At 46.3% G+C, this 17,090-nt stretch overlaps 1 protein-coding gene across 40 annotated transcripts in view; it reads right to left on the reverse strand.

Annotated features, from left to right (window-relative positions):
- Nucleotides 1-732: 732 nt before the first annotated feature.
- The window catches only part of TCF7L2 (transcription factor 7 like 2), a 202,199-nt gene continuing 185,841 nt past the window's right edge, over nt 733-17,090 (reverse strand). For 14 of the 40 annotated variants that reach the window (XM_027529378.1, XM_027529377.1, XM_027529373.1 and 11 more), the window contains 6 exons: nt 16,285-16,444; nt 15,783-15,890; nt 10,405-10,453; nt 9,762-9,812; nt 8,409-8,481; nt 733-2,888 (listed from right to left, as the gene is read on the reverse strand). In XM_027529378.1, coding sequence (XP_027385179.1) covers nt 2,465-2,888; nt 8,409-8,481; nt 9,762-9,812; nt 10,405-10,453; nt 15,783-15,890; nt 16,285-16,444 — 865 coding nt within the window. In that variant the 3' untranslated portion in view covers nt 733-2,464. Of the gene's footprint in view, nt 2,889-6,797; nt 6,827-7,706; nt 7,780-8,408; nt 8,482-9,761; nt 9,813-10,400; nt 10,454-15,782; nt 15,891-16,284; nt 16,445-17,090 lie in introns of those variants that run through there. The other 26 variants (XM_027529380.1, XM_027529379.1, XM_027529369.1 and 23 more) reach the window with 12 other exon arrangements.

Consider the following 17,090-nt stretch of genomic DNA (forward strand, 5'->3'; position numbering starts at 1 on the left):
CAGTGGAAACCTTGGGAAGATCTTTACTGTGGCCCTTGTTGGTGATGACGGTGAACTTGCATGCTGGCCAGGGTGGAGTCCTGAACTTGAGTCTCAGGGATAGCAAGAGTCCTCCCTGCAAACTTGTAACAGAAGTACCTTGATCCGTTTTCTAAAAGCCTTCTTGCTTAACAATCGCTCACGCTGGCATCTCTCCTTGCATGTGATTCTTTTTTATTTTTTAACTTTACAATATTGTATTGGTTTTGCCATATATCAACAGGAATCCGCCACAGGTATACATGTGTTCCCCATCCTGAACCCTCCTCCCTGCATGTGATTCTTACAAAGAAATAAGGACACTTTCACATCAATGATCCTTAAATGGTAATGATGTGCTTTCTTAAATTCCCTCCTGGTGAACTAAGTTTCATTAATAAGAATTAAATCATTTCTGCTTGATACTCAGAGGGCCAACTCAGATGTATCAGAGTGACAGTCGTACAGCCCTAGGAGTGACTTTTGCTTTCAGAAATGAACTAACCAGGTACACAAACTATGCCAAACAGGCATTAAGAATGAGACGGGAAAATAAAGAGAGTTCAGGGACCCTTTCTGGTATCCACGTCACCACCCATCACCCACACCAACCACAGGGTCTCAAGTTCCACCTTGGGAACACATTTCTCTTGCTGAAGGCAGATCTAGTTTCCCCAGAGATAAAACCCAAATTATAGAAACAAGTGACCAGCCTTTATCTGCACATACTAAGTTGCTTTTATTAATCCAGAATGGCATGCTACAGATACTGTACAGCATGAACATTTATTCATTACAAAAATGGCTTCCAAACCATTAAAAATGAAATTGGAATAAGAGCATAAAACGGAACAGTAACATCACAATTGTTAGGAAACATTCAAAGTATTCACAAAAAAATGTTATAGTTAGCATTTTAATAAACCAGAGAAAAACCGGAGACAGTTTTACAATCGCTTCATGTCAACTACAATGGCACTGAATGAACAGGTTTTAGCTTTATACAGCATTTTGTAACATCAACATGCCTAGGTTTTTTTTTTATTTTTAAAGTGTGCTACCTACTTGTATGTCATACAGGTACATAAAAGCGGCAGCTGGTTTTTCCTTTAAGAGTAATCTAATATACAGAATTTTTGGCCCTTAAGGGTTTATACCTCTTCATTTAAAATGCTTTCTGGACAATCTGCTACCAAACACGTCTTGTTATAGGTGACATTAAAACTACATACAAATCTACCTATGTAACATCACAGCAAAACATGATGAACGAAAATTACAGCATCAAAAAGAGGGAGAAAGCTAAAGTCACTGAGAATTTTGGCACATAAAAAGTTTTGCACACGGTCAGTCCATGTCCTCAGGGTGCAGGGTGCTCGCCTGTGAGTTCACAGGGGAAACGGGACAATTCCCACTGCTGCTGGTACAGCGTTCTAAGATTCCCTCACTAATGTTCAAGTCTTGTTTTACATAATGGCTTTTAAAGCAACTTTCGTTAATGCTACTGATCCTTTAATGCAACTATTAATGTCCATTTGGCGGTATCTGGGTTTCATACGGCAAAAAAAAAAAAAAAAAGTCCAAAAGGGAAACAAAAAATATATATATACACATTTTATATATAAACTTAAAAACCTTGTACAAATGAGTTGTTATATATAAGATGCTTATGCTAAGGGGAAAAAAACTTTATACAGTTTCAAGAAAAAGGAAAACATATTTTAAAAGGGACAACGTACAGGTTCGACGAGCAATCTCTAAAGCAATAAATACTACTGGTCCAACAGCAATGTGATTCCATTAATTGTTGAATAGCAACCCCCTCCCCCCAAAAGAACAACACCATGGAACAAGGTATATTAACACATTTTAACCCTTTGTTTCTGTACATTTAAACAATAACAAGTAACATCACAATAAAAGTTGTTTCACACAGAAAAAAAAAAAAAAAGTAAATGGCACTGCATTCCTTGTGCCCTTATGGTTTAAAAACCAGATGTAAAATGATTGGTTCGCAAGCTCGTATTTAATACAAATAATACAGAACCAACTCCTTTTGGAGGGCTGCTTCAAAATTGCTTCTTTTTTTTTTCTTTTTGTTTTTTAATCAGTCTTTTAAAACTAAGCTATCCGAACTACATAACAGTTATGTATATATATATATATTTTAAACGCTACAAAGACTTTAAACAGCTGTTGATAAAAATTTTGGTAGAATCATGAGGTTCTTCTCTCATCTACATATTTAAAAGGAGAAATTGAAATAAGAATGGGTCAAATATTGACCAATGAACTCGATAAACATTAACTAATGTAGCCACGTGGCACAAACGGAAGAGGACAACACGAAAACCGGGCAGGAGGGTGGGGGCGGGGCGGAACCGAAAATAAAGAAAAAGCAAGAGGAAAACACTCCACAAAGCACCCGGGGCTGAGGAGGGTAAAGCTATTCTAAAGACTTGGTGACGAGGGACAGTGGCTGGGGCTGGGTCCCGGCCAGAGCGCCGTGGGAATGTAAGGAAGATGTCGACGGCTGTGCCAGAGATGCGGGGGGGATGGCAGGCGGCTGCAGAGCGGCGGGAGGCAGGTCCAGGGCCCCGTTGGCACAGAGGGCGGGGGCCTTGCCGTGGGCGGCCTCGGCAAGCAGGAGGGCGGGCGGCGGAGGCATCATGGACAGGTGGGCCAGGGGGTCGGGCTTCAGGGACAGCGAGAGAGGCTGGGTCTGCTCAGTCTGTGACTTGGCGTCCTGGGGGGGGGAGCCTAGCAGGTTGGGGGAGGAAGGAGGCGAGTCTAGTAAGCTTCCATCTGAAGAGGGTGGACTGAGGCAGCTGCCTTCACCTTGTATGTAGCGAACGCACTTTTTTTTTCTCCTAGAAACAGGGGAGGGAGGGGAGAGAGTTATCTGTGAATAAAGGGCAAAGATGCCAAGGGAGAGAGTTATCTACTGCTCAGAGCCAAGAGGACCGCCACCTAACGGTGCCCCCCGGGGAGACATCGCCCAGCGGCCAGGGGACGTTTAGCGCCACGCTGGGGTGCCCGGCTCACTGAGCTATATGCCCGCTCTGGCAAATGAAGTGTCAGACCGCACAGCTCCCTACCTACCTGCTTCCCCTGCCCCGCTAAACACCCGCCTTCCCACTGACCAAATACAAGCGAGCAGGCTCAAGGGCGCCACCTGTGGGCCGTGACAGACAGCGGCTGCGTCCACGCTGAGAGGCGCTCAAGAGCTTGTTCGTTTCTCTTTTTTGGTTTAGACATCCCTTCATTTCTCGTGGTAACCATTCCCCTCCATTTCCACCACTACTGCCCCCACCCCTCGATGGGTGTGTGTGTGTGTGTACATGTGTGTAAAAGAGACAGACAGAGCTCCCTCCCCAGGCGCCTCATATCCATCTGAAACTCAAAATGCTGACTGTTGAGCCCACAGAGCTTAAAGGCAGCGCGAGCAAGAGGCTGAAAAGGTTTTATCCCACCACCTCCACCATCACCACCACCAACCACCACCACCACCGCCACCACCAGAGGCTGCTGGCGCCCAGAGAACTTTTTGGGCTTGTCTGTTAAGAACCACACCAAATCAAGAGAGGTCAGAATCAGTTGTGAAGGGGGGCGTGGACAGCGGGGGAGAGGGAAACGAAAAGAAAACCAAATAAACTAAAAAACAAAACAAAAATAACAAAAAAATAAAACCACCAAAAAACAGGTAGAAGAGGATAAACAAAGGTGGGGGAGGGGGAAGAATAAGAAAAACAGAAAATGATCCAAAGGAACAAGAATAACTGGTTGTATGGCCTGCAGGTTGTGGATTAAATTATGATTCAAACTTTTTTTTTTTTTTTTTAAGATTTGGGGTCTTCCCCTCCCCCACCCCATAGTGAGAAGGCTAGAAGGAGAGATGGTGAGAATGGGGATGGAGGGGCAACTCGCCCTGGTCCGTATGCCAGGGCCAATGAGTAAGGGTTCAGCCCGTCACAAGGAAGTGACAACCAAGAAGATGTGCCAGGGAGTCGCAGCGTGGACTTTCTTGAATCGGGGGTGGGGGTGGGGGGGTTATCAGGAGTAGTGTTTAAACCAGAAAGACTAATTTTGCCCTGCGCCAAAACCAGAGTCTCCCCTCTCCATTTCCTGTTTACATAAGAAATAGGATTGATAATTTCAGAGCCTCTTGTGCTTATCCACCTGAGGTGGGCGAAGTCAGTTCAAGACACTTGAGTGTGTGACCTCACAGCTTCCCCCTAGTATTCATCCCAGTTTGATGGGATCGTATGTGGTAGGACAGGTGATCCTGGCAATCAACCCCACTCATGCTATTAAAAATAATGCAGATACAGTGGATGTGCTGACCTAAGAATACAGTCCGAACCGCGGCCGATAACACTGTCTAAAAACAAGTGTGTGAGTACCGGCTGGCTTCCGGTCATGGGAAAGCAACCAAGATGCTGCCCAGTTGAAGGCCACCACTGTCAGATGTCAGTGACCTTTGAAAGGAAGTGAGTGCACTGAGTCCCTCCTTGGGTTTGTGCCCCAGAGCTGCCTGATGATGCCCCTCAGTGCGTGGGGTGTGGACTCAGCAAGATGGCAGGAGGGAGGGGAGGCGGGGGGCGAAAGGGCACATGCTCAGTCCTTCCTGCCTCCCAGAGGCCGAGACCCATTGGGCCAGTGGCTTCAGGGCCTCTCCATCCCTGCTCTGGGTCAGAAGGAAAGTGAGGACAGTCTGCCTTCACCTTCCAGTTGCCAAGGTTCCTTTTCCTCCTCCAGGATAGACTGAAATGGACTGTGGGTTCTGTTCCCATCCCAGAAACCCAAGATAAAGCAATTAAGCCTCTTAAGAGTTTTAAACCACCTTAGCCTGCAGATCAAAACATGCTCAAAAAACTAAGATGTCCATGCATTTTAAAAATGGGAGAAGAAAGGGAGGGGCATAAGCAAAAGTGAGAAAGCAACAGGGACAAATGAGAGAGAGGGGAAAGAGGAAAGGGACAAAGAAAGAACAGGGGGAAAAAAATAACAGGAAACAAGGGAATGACATCCAGCAGCGTTCCATGCTATATTAGGGCAGAGTGAAAAGATGGGAAAAGCAACTTGGTGGGCTCAAAACAGAATCTTGTTAAAATGTCCTCAAATGTCAAGTAAAATTAGAAACCCTGTGCAGGGAGCGAGGAGCCCTGATTAGCTGGGAACATTTCTGGTGCTCCCCTCCCCCGTTCTGCCCTCCTCATGGTTTGAAGCTTCCATGTCCTGGGGATTAGTGGGGGGCATTTGAACACAAGACACGTGGACTATGAATGACACGGTGACCGCTCCTTCTAAGAGGTGGCAGAGCAGATGGCAGTTGGAACCCACACATTTCGGACAGGCCAGAAAATGCCTTGTTTTGCAAATCCTTTTATTATTTTTTAAAAACACATCTTGTATTACTAATTTAGCATCAAGCCAGAGATCCTAGCAAAGTCAAGAGAAAAAGTGGAGGAAAAAAGGGACAAGACCCATTCTCTTATCCTCCTCCACCTAGGCTCCACCTCTCATCAAGGTGTGGCCCCTGAAAAATCGGTTTTTAGCTTCTTATGGATTCATTCTGAAAGGAAAGTAAGAGTTCTTCCTGATCCTATTTTGGAATCACACCCTTAAAGGAGCAGATAATGTATTGCTAAAGCTTTTAGAGTGGGAAACGAGCACCCCAATGAAGGAAAAATGGCCCCGGGGAAGGTCTAAGGGTGCTGAGGCAGAAAAGAGGAAAGATGGCGCTGGGGCGGGGCGGCTCAGCGCCTGAGCAGCCACACTGCACACGGACGGCTGCCCCCGAGCTGCACTGTAGAAAACCATGTTTATGAAGCAGCTCCAAAGCCTTGGGGTCGTTTGTTTTGTTTTGCTTTGTTAAAAACGTCACGAAAACTCTTGTTTCTGAGGAGGATTCCACACTCAGGGTTTAAATGAGGTTGGAGCTAGGTCTGAGAAGGGACAATCTAGTTAGTAAATGTTGGACATGATAACTTTCAGCCCCCCAAAGTGCCAGGTCTAACTCGCAGTTAACTGCTTCCAAAGCAGTAAGAGGGATTCATACACCACCACTCACGCCCTACAAATAAAATACACAAACCAGGCCACAAACCACATTGCGAGGGGCACACAACGGTGTCAGCCGCACCTTTCTACAGAGCGTGAGGAGCACCCACTTAGGAGCGTGCCCTGGGATAAGCTAACCTCTCGCCATGGCAGAGTGGTGATTCAGCAGCTAGTCGTCTTTCTACTCAGCACAAATAAAGGTCTGATACAAATTCACTGCCTATAAAGGGTCATCAGAGGTTCCATCTTCTAGGCCAGCCCTAGGGAAAGCTCTGACACCCTCCACCAGCTGCACCATGAAAACTCTTTTCTGTTGCACAGACAAGATCCCAGGACTGAGTGGCAAAACTATTTGTCACCTCCAGGGACACTGTTGTCTCACAGAACGGGTGGGGGTTCCCTCTCCTGCTGGATGAGCACCCAAGGCCCCCCGTCCTCACTCAATGGGCAGAGGGTTGCCTGTGGAGGGAGGTCTCTCTCAAGAAAGGCTCTTGGGCCCCAGCTCCCCTCAACGTCTGGTCAACACGAGGTGCTTCTCTCGTAAGGCGTTCGGGGAGGGGGAGAGAGGCGCAGGAGACTGGTGGGCATGCATGTGATGGAATGGACATGGGAGCTAGCGTCTAAACATGGAACACACGGCAAGGGCATGGAGGAAGGGGACACGTGACAGGGGAGGCACTACAGACAGGGGGCGTGTTTGGGTGTTGAGATACCTACCATCATAATATTCCAAATTCAAAGACTGCTTGTATCAGAACAAAGAAACAACAAATTTAACCAAAGGTGGTCATTAAAGGAAAGGAAATGAGACAGGAACTAGCTGGTATCCCTCCACCAAGAAGGAAGTACCTATACCTTCCCTGAAATTACAGGTTGGATGGAACCTGCAGGTGGAACACAGGCGTTTAATTTGGACTCTGCTGATTCCCTTTGGAACCAGAGCTCTGTCTCTCTAAATATATGTATAGATACATATACATATTTCTTTTTCTCCATCGTGCAGGCCAGCGGCGCTGCAGTGCGTGACCTCTGCTTGTGGCCCTGTAGCTGGTGCATGCCGTTGAATGCCACGCTTCTTTTCAGCACTGTAAAACAATGTCAGCTAACCAAGCTCCTCTGTCCAGAGATGTAGTTTTAAAACAGAAAATAAACAAAAACACAAAACAAAACTAAAAGAAGCCTTCCCCCAGAGCCCTTCTCCAAGTGTCTAGCTCCAAGTACACGGGAATGCTATCACTGCCAATCTGAGCTCCTTCAAACCTCGGGACACGGTGGGTCTCCCTCTGTCCTGCAGACATGCCACAGAAGCACTGACAGGGCCAGGCCAGATCCAGGATGCCGGCTTTCAGAGCAAAAGGGTAAGTGCCCGTCCTGGTCTGTGAGGTCTGTGGTCTAGGTCCTACCACCAGGGATATGTTATTTATAAGAGCAGGGGAAAGAGAGAAAGAGAAAAGTAGAGGACACAGCATAAAATTAGCAAGGAAATTTTGAAGAATGAGGATCATTAGTCATTGATGCCAGCGGGGAAGTAGATGGGAATGAGGTCAAAATACATTGACGCACTAAGGTACCAGAAGGACAGAATGCTTTGATTTTTCCCAAAGGCCTTGCAGTAGGGGATATACCTGCATGGTTTGCACCATAAAGTCTGTCGGTCAAGCCCGAACAGTGCCCGACACTTCTTTGGAGTATTTGCATCTGTTAGCATAAGGTAAACACAAAAAAACACAACACAATGGTGGGTCGTGCTCAGTTGGATGTAAAATCTCGGCTACAGCTGACTCGTCTTCACTATCACCTTGGCTCTCTGTGCCTGTCTTCCCTCACCAAGGACATGAAGGGAAAGGACTTCTAAGCGCCAAAAGAAAAAATAATAAAATAAAATGATAAAACACAAAAAGAAAAAACAACAACCAGAAACCAAAAAACAACCAGGAAAAAATAAAAAAACAAAAACAGAGAGAGAAGAGGAGGGGGAGAAGGTGACGTCGTTTGTTTCTACCTAGGCCAGGCTCACGATGGATGTCACCGAGCCCCCGTCCCGGGCGGTCGGGAAGAGGGGGCTGGCAGGCGACATTCCCTGGGAGGGGGCGCGCTGGGGTTTGCTGTCGCTGACCCGAGGAGGCACAAATGATGCTGTTTTACAGTGGCATTGTGGCTAGCAGCAGCGAGGAGGACAAGCATGTCCCTCACAGAGCAGTGTCCCGCGCCCTCCTGTCTCCTAAGATCCACACACAGAGCCACAAAGCAACAGGCCGGAGGAGGGGGAAAGGACCGAATAGACCAGCTGCAAACCAGCACAGCGAATCTGGGAAATCTATACACACCTGCAAGGGCCGCACCAGTTATTCTGTTGATCAAGGCCAAAGCGCGCTCGGCATTTCTTAGGAGCGCTCAGGTCTGAATGAGTTCAAGAGAGAAGCGAGCAGAGGAGAAGGACGTGGGAGAGAGGGAGAGGGAGAGAAGAGAAAAGAGAGAGAGAGGGAGGGAGAGAGAGGGAAGGGGGGAAGAGAAAGATACAAATAAGAAAAAAATAAAAATAAAAAAGGGAATAAATCAATGACCTGGTTACTAATTACAAAATATTGACTTTTGATTTTTAACTTTCTTTAATTAAAAAACAAAAAAGGTAAAAAAAAATCACATTCTTATTCAACTCGTGAAATTAGCTGTTGCAAATAAAGCTGCAGTATCCCTTCTTTGAGGACTGTCTCTCCGATTCGTTTGAACTGATAAAGGGATGTTAGCTCCTCAAGAACTAGCTTTTAAATAATGTTTTTCTTCTTTTGGTTCTGCTTTTTCTTTTTTTTTTCCTCTCAATTTGTTTTTCTTAAAGAAGAAAATAAAGCAAAGGAGGGAATTAAGTTTGTCACATGCTCTTTTCTTCTCAGAGTACAACAGTTTAAAAAGGAAAAAAACAAAAAACAAAAAACTACAAATAAAACCAGAACAAAACAAAACGAAACAGAAAGAAAGAAAGAAAAGGGGTTGTGGTACTGGGATATTGCAGCTTTTGGAATGTTCATCTTTTCTTTAAATCTATTTTCATTAATATTAAGAGAGGAACAGATAAAGGTCAATAGGCTGTGTGAATGAGCTGTTAGGAGTTAGTTAGAAGCTCACAGCGGCATTTAAGCAGGTACAATCAGTGAAATGCTAGTGGATTTGCAAGTTATGAGCAGAAAAGTGAAAGAAGAAAAAAAACGAAAATAAAAAAAAAAAAGCAAAGGAAAAAAATAATCATACTGCGGATGCATGCTTGCGTGAGAAAACTTAGTGGGAGCGATGAAAAAATGCCATTAGATTAAGGAGGTTTATTACTGAATTCCTTCCATTTTGTTGTTGTTGGTTTTTTTTTTTTTAAACCAGTCTCTTTGAAAGAAATACTGCATATTCAATTTGCACAGTTAGTTCAACTCTAAATCACTGTCATCATGGCTTAAACAACTGTTACGGGAAAAATAAATAAACAAAGCAGAAGTTAAATTAAATTCAAAAAAAAAAAAAAAAACAACAAAAGCAAAAAAAAAAATCTACTGAAACATACAAAATCATGTAGATGGTCATTTTAAAGAATGTTCAAAGGTCATACGTGTTTTCATGTTAATAAAACTATAATGGCAAGAAAAATTAAAAAACAGTTTATCAACTATTTTAATGACTCAAAATGACATTAGCACCTGTAATCGGAGGAAGTGAAAGGCAAGGATTTAGGAAACATTCGCTGTGTTCTGAAAAAAAAGAACAAATTATACAAAGCCTTCACAATGTTTTTGTCGTTGTTTGTAAAAGCCTGGCCTTCTCGAAGGGCCCTCTGAGATTGCCTATGCAGTATTTCTAATTTATTCTAGAGAATGACAAACCTCCTTAATTTAAATCGGGTGCAATAGACCACTGTAAAGGCATGCATCAGAACATTCAGGAACAGCCCAGTTAACATCAAACACTCGCACACACCCCCTCTGCTCCCCTAGCCCCCTCCTCATCCTTACTCAGACACATACAAAATAAGCAGACTGTATAAATCCCCGTCTAGGCATGCCTACCGCTCTCCGCTTACAGGCTCTGCAGTTATTTAAAAACACATTCCACTAGACTTACAATGTGCTTTTCATGCAACAATGAATGTTACTAGCTTTAAAAGGGCAGTCATGAAGCAATTAATTAAAATGCATAAACAAAAAGGCTGGCTAAGATGGGTTCCCCCCGCCCCACAACGTCCTGGCCTTGAATTTCTCCTGCCTCCCCCAGATAGAAGCCTGACATAAAAGAGTGGTCCTCAGAGTACAGCTCCCTTCCTCTATCCTGCTTATTCTAACTTACCATTGGTCTCCCCGGGCTGCTTGTCCCTTTTCCTCTTCTTCTTTTTCCCCTAGATAAACAGATGAAACACAGGGCATTACTTCAGGAAACAGACGGGAGGACGACAACGTCTGGGCTCACCTGGAGAGGCGGCGGCAGGAGGAGGGACACCACCTGCCATCTCCAGCCACACCCACTCCTGAGTGTTTTCCAAAAAACCCCAGTTCCCTTTAGTCCAGGTGCCCTTCGACTGTGCTCCAGCTAGAGGAACGCATGTCTAGCGGAAGAGCTGGTATCAGTGGGGCAGAGGGGAAGACTTCTTTTCCTGTACATCTGTGTCCACCCTCAAACCTGATCCAGAGCATCCATAAAAGGGGGAATGAGGCCTGGATGGGGAAAGATTCAGAGAGGTGTGGACAGACAGGATTGGAAGTAGCCCAAGAGCCAAGGGACGAATAAGTGATTTTTGAGATGGCCACGAGAACCCCTTGCCCGATGCAAATCTCTTACTAAGGCCAAAAGCTGCTCGCTTGGAATCAAAAAATTAAGACTTAGTAGGGGATTTTCTTAGCACTGTAGCATGGGTCTTGATTTTAAAGTCAGAAGGGGAAAAAAAAGGCGAAATAAACCCAGAAACCATCTGAGCTCCTTTTCAAACTGCTGAGTGGACATCCATAAAGGAGAACATTTGGTCCTCACCATTTTCCACTTATGTAATGACTGTAATACTCCTAGTAATATGGACTTCCCTGTAGCTCAAACAGTAAAGAAACTGCCTGCAATGCAGGAGACCAGGGTTCGATCCCTGGGTTGGGAAGTTCCTCTGGAGAAGGGAATGGCAATCCACTCCAGTATTCTTGCCTGGAGAATTCCATGGACAGAGAAGCCTGGCAGGCTACAGTCCATGGGGTCGCAGAGAATCGGACACGACTGAGCGACTAACACACATGTTATACTACTAGTAATGACAGCTACCACTTACTGAGCACATACTATGTGCCAGACATGGCTCTAGTGTGCTATGCCCAGTGACCCATTTATCCTCGCACAATCCTATTTAACAAGCACGATCACCATCAGATTTTACAGATAAGGACGCTGAGATACAGGGGTGCACGCAGTTTCCTGAAATGACATAGCTATCAGATGATGCTGTCGACGGGAACCCAGGTGACCTCAGTTCCACAGCCCTTATCCACTAGACTATGCTGCCTTCATATTTACGGCCTTGTCGTCTGAGGAAGGCTCTTAATGGATTACGGGTCAAGCGTTGCATGGAGTCGTTCACATTCCCCACCTGACCCTCCCTGCTATCTTGACGGTCTGCCCACAGATGTGAATGTGCAGTGGGATTGGGGATGAATTCTGCAGAGGTAACCACCTCCCCTCCTTATCTGAAACTAGTTTTCCCTCACCCCGATAGCTCTGGTCCCATCCACATGAATTAGCCGCCTGGTCTATATGAAATGTCACAAGCAAAATGTCACGTCTATTTGTTTCAGAATATGCAAACATCCTTTGCCTGGTGGTTGGCTTAGTTTGCGCTTCCCTAGTAGCTCAGCTGGTGAAGAATCTGTCTGCAATGCAGAAGACCCCCCTTCAATTCCTGGGTTGGAAAGATCCGCTGGAAAAAGGACAGGCTACCCACTCCAGTATTTTTGGGCTTCTCTGGTGGCTAAGCTGGTAAAGAATCTACCTGTAATGTGGGAGACCTGGGTTTGATCCCTGGGTTGGGAAGATCCCCCGGAGAAGAGAAAGGCTGCTCACTCCAGTATTCTGGCCTGGAGAATTCCATGGACTATATATAGTTCATGGGGTCGCAAACAGCTGGACACGACTGAATGACTTTCAGAAGTTCTCATGGTGTGTTGACATCAACTCAAGAAGAAACAAGAAAGAAAAGCCATAGGCAGAAAACCTGAAAACCCACCTGGCTCTGTGAGGGGGACACCAAGGCAGGGATGCCTCAGAGTCTTAGATCTACATGAGGGCTGAGGGTCAAGAGTCCTAGAGAAAGCCTCTCAAATCTGGGGGCCTGTGGCATCAGGGAAATCTCTCTGGGCCCTCATTGTTTCCACTAGAAACATGTTCCGTTCCTTGGCATACAACTTTAAAGAAGAAGCAAAGAAAGGAGTTTGTGTATTTTCTCATGAGCCCCAGCTGCCCACCTTCATGTCTGTGCCTCTCCTACGCCAGGAGCAAAGCGCTACCCGGCCATCCTGGAACAGCAGGAGGAGCTAGCTTCAGTTTATTTAGGAACCTGAAAGAAAACCTCAGCCAGGCACAGAAATGGTTCAGTTCCAGGCAGTGCGGCATCCATGCAGTCAAGGGCTTCCCAGTCATCTCCAATATAGGGCTCACCCATGTTCAATCTCCTGAAATATATTCTGGAAGGCAGGTGACAATTCCTTCACCCCTGGGAAGCCATCCATGTGGGATACAAAACTGAGATGTTCGTGACTGAGGCAATGACCGTTCAGACTAAATGCTTCTAGAGGGCAGGGACTGTGTCTTAACTGGAAGAGGATATGAAGGAACGAATCAACATCATGAAGTGAATAGGGAGATGCCTTTCAAGGGAGGCGGCCCCCTTGTTATCTCTTTAAATGTAACAAAAGAAGAAAAGGCCTCAAATATGATGGTGAGAGAGGGAAAAACTCACGATATGCAAATTACTGGGGATTTATCTCGTTGACTCAGTATAGAAGAGCTAGAAAGGAAGTAACTTCTATTACAATGTCACGGGTTAGACATCACTCTCTGACTGAAATCTTTTCTTGTGTGTTCCAGAGTGTGCACCAAGTCCAACCCCCCAAATGTGACTGTTTTACTCAATTCTATTCAGCTAAGGTAGCGTATAAAGGCTTCTATCACCACTGGGCTAGAAAAGCAGGATCGTGCAAGAGGCATAAGGATATTAGTTCAGAAAACTTTTCCCAGAAGAACCTTCAGAACTTGACAACAACACCCAGAGTAATTTATAGAAGCTTCTATGTCAAGTCAGTAAAAAAAAAAAAAAAAAAAAGCTAAATAGTTCCCACCACAATTCAATCTCTAAACAGTTTAATTCTTGTTCTAGACCACTTCCTGAGATGAGAGAGGAAGTGAATGAGAGAAGAAGGAAAGAATGAAAGAAGGAACAAATGGAGGGCTATGTGTGTTCAAAGCCACGTGCAATGAGCCTCTGATAAAGGAATCTGACAGTACCCCTTATGAGTGGTAAAGCTCCTATAGCCCCAAATCCAGATATTACCTCTAGACTTGATCTCAAGTCTTTTCAGGGGTTGCCCTATTATACCAAACCTTTTCCCAATGTAAAACCAAGCTAAAATCATTTCAAGTGTCTTGAGAACCTTCTGAAACCTAGAAAACACTTCTTAAGAAGCCTTGGGCAATATCTTGTCTTGAGTCCAGGAAGTCCACAGCAGTATTCTTCTGAAGCTCTCACAAAGCCAGCCCATACCTTTGTGGAGATATCACCCTATAGGACTCCAGGAGGCAGCACACACACAGACCACAGTGTGCATGGCACACCCTAAGGTTGTGCAGTGCACGCCCTGCACAGCTGTACATGAAGGCTCTCGTCTGACCCAAAATGTCTACTGGGGATAGGATACCTAGAGAGTAGCTGAATTCCTCTCTGTGGTACCATTCTAGATTCCTCAAAGAATTGGGTCTGTAGCAGGGAGAAGCTGGAGATGAACTCTAAGAACTTCTGACCCGAAACCAGGAGAGCAGCTGTCCTGAAATGAGATGGCTCTATGTGTGGGGAGCTGCAGGGCCTGCCTGCTGCTGGCAGTCTCCACCTCGAGGTCAGGTGAGGGTGAACAGCAAGCCTGTGGGAGAGCGTTAGCTTTCTTATCCTCTTCCTTTCAGCTCCAGAAGAAAGGCTCCTCCACCGCCCACATGCTGAGGTCGAATGGAGAGGTCCCAAACAGCTAAGAGCCTGCGCCTGACCGTCTGTGAGTGACGAGGGCTCTGAGAGGAGCCAGTGTGTCATTGGGAAGTACAAGCACTGACTCCTGTTTCGACTCCCCAGGAGGAATCTGTTCTATTGCTGAGTGAAGTGCATGGGACCTACGAGGAGACGGGTGGCTGTGGAGATGAAGACACAGGTGTCTCGGTCCTCCCCATCCACATTACATACACGCGTGTGTGTAAAGGTATGAGACTAAAGAGTGATGACACTTGGAACAGCAGGGCAGTGGAAGCAGAAAACAGTCTTATTCCAGGACCCACACATTCAATGCAGATGTCTTGTGCTTCCTGGTTAAGTTCTGAGAGAGCTCTGATTTAACTCAATCCCCACAATACTGTGTTGACAGTAAGCTCACAAACAGCAGTAACTGAATGGATCTCAACTCACATACACAGAGAGCTTCCCCACCACAGGGGAAGGCCAGAGGAGAGCTAGGTCAGGGAGCACGGATGGTAGAAGAATCATCCATGGCTCAGTACCATCAACAAGAAACAGGAGGAGATGCCTGCTGCCAGCATTAAGACGGGTTGTTTGCCCCCAAAGAGTGGATGGTAAAAATCACTTCATGAAACTAAATGCCAGGTAATGAAGTACGAAGCAAAATAAGAGACATTTCATCCATTAGAGAGGAGAATGAGCCCAGAACTTGAGTTCCTGGGCGAAAAACCAGAGTAAGAAAGAATGGTGAGGTGACAGAAGACAGCCAGTTCATGGGAGGAGAAGAATCCAGAGTGTTACAAGCACTGTGGTTAGTAAAGACAACAACCCCTACAGTGTTTTCTAAAAAGTAGGAGAGGGGATTAGGCAAATCCCAGAGCCAACAAAAAGCTGAGGGACACACACAGCACCCAACACACACACCTCCCTGTGTCACTTCATCCATTCTGCCAAAAGATGGCTTCTACTGCCTACTTACACTCAGAGATATTCCCATCATGCCTCTCTCAAGATGCACTAGGCTTCCAACTTCTATTGTACCACATCCTAAACCAACAGTTTTTTTCCCTCTTAAGGGTGAAGGCACTGCTAGAACAGCTGTGAAGAAGTAAATGCTCTCCTTTCAGCTGGCATCACTGCTGAGAAACACACAGGCCTCACTGGGTGTATTCTACAGCCATGCCTCTTCAAAGATGTGGGCAAGAAGGTATGAACAGCCCTAACCTGGCCCCACAGGTCCCCTGAGATGGAACACCAGCCCCCTTCCTCCTCCTTGAAGAACTATCCCATGTTGATAGAGCCCTGCAGGAGGCTAAGACAGAATCCTCCAATCTGGTGCTGACGTAAGGTGCTAACAGTCACAGCTGGGCAGACTGAGTGGTACTGAAGCCCAATTCAGGTTGGCAGGTTGCATTTCCTTTGTCCAGATGGACATCCACCACATCTCTACAGCATCTAGTCCCGAGAAAAAGGAGCCACCTACGTAGTTATCCCGTGCGGACCAGCCGGGGTACAGCTGCATGTGAAGCTGTCGCTCTTTCCGGGCCAGCTCATAGTACTTTGCTTGCTCTTCTCGGGACAGCGCATGCCACTGGAGGGGACAGGGTGAGAGACAGAGAGACACGCAGAAACGTCACAAACCACACTGTGGCTGGGGACGGACAGCGCTTCCGTCGCAAACGGTGTCATCTGAAGATGCCTATGGTCTGCAGGGGCCTGGCACTAACAGGAGGGCCCAGACCAAACCTGACTTGTCGTCTATGATGTTTGAGTCTTTGCTCTCTGCAGGTGGAGAAGACCAGGGTGTGGCTGTTGTGAACATCATTTGAAGGCAGAGTTACTGCTTCCAACTCCACAAAGACCATGGAAGGAGTCAAAGTATGGCTCAAGGGAAAGGACGCTCCAAACCAATGGGGACAGGGACATGTCACCCCACCCACCATGTCCTATTCTGGCCCTCTTCTCCCAGCAGGCACGCCACTTACCCTCCGGCCCAGGATCTGGTTGATGGCTGCACTTTCTTTCAACGTGCACTCAGCTACAACCTTTGCTCTCATTTCCTTCATATACAACATGAATGCATTAAGAGGTTTCTTTATGTGGGGCTTCTTCTTTTCTTCTTCCTTTTTGGAGTCCTGATGCTTTCTGGATAGGGACAAAACAGACAGACGCAACCCAATGAACAACCCGATGAACAATCCCGAGGTCAGCTTCCTCCACAGCAGAAAGCCCGCCTCCTTGCCTGCTCAACGCCCTAAGCAATTCAGAAGGAGAAGCACACTTCTACTGGGTCTTCTCCATCCTGGGAAATGGAACAAAAACATCCTGGGGGGTGGGGGATGAGGGAGATTTTGTCATCACTTCCTCAAGGTTTCAGTTCAGTTCAGTCGCTCAGCTGTGTCTGACTCTTCGCGACCCCATGAACCGCAGCACGCTAGGCCTCCCTGTCCATCACCAACTCCCGAAGTTTACCCAAACTCATGTCCATTGAGTCAGTGATGCCATCCAGCCATCTCATCCTCTGTCGTCCCCTTCTCCTCCTGCCCTCAATCCCTCCCAGCATCAGGGTCTTTTCAAATGAGTCAGCTCTTCGCATCAGGTGGCCAATGTATTGGAGTTTCAGCTTCAACATCAGTCCTTCCAATGAATACCCAGGACTGATTTCCTTTAGGATGGACTGGTTGGATCTCCTTGCAGTCCAAGGGACTCTCAAGGTTTAGAAACACAAAATTTTCCCCAGAGGGAAAAGCACATTGTGACCGTTCCCACCTCAGCCAGTGTCTCTTGCGGG

The sequence above is a fragment of the Bos indicus x Bos taurus genome, chromosome 26 (genome assembly GCF_003369695.1).
Source record: "Bos indicus x Bos taurus breed Angus x Brahman F1 hybrid chromosome 26, Bos_hybrid_MaternalHap_v2.0, whole genome shotgun sequence".
NCBI classification, from domain to species: Eukaryota; Metazoa; Chordata; class Mammalia; order Artiodactyla; family Bovidae; genus Bos; species Bos indicus x Bos taurus.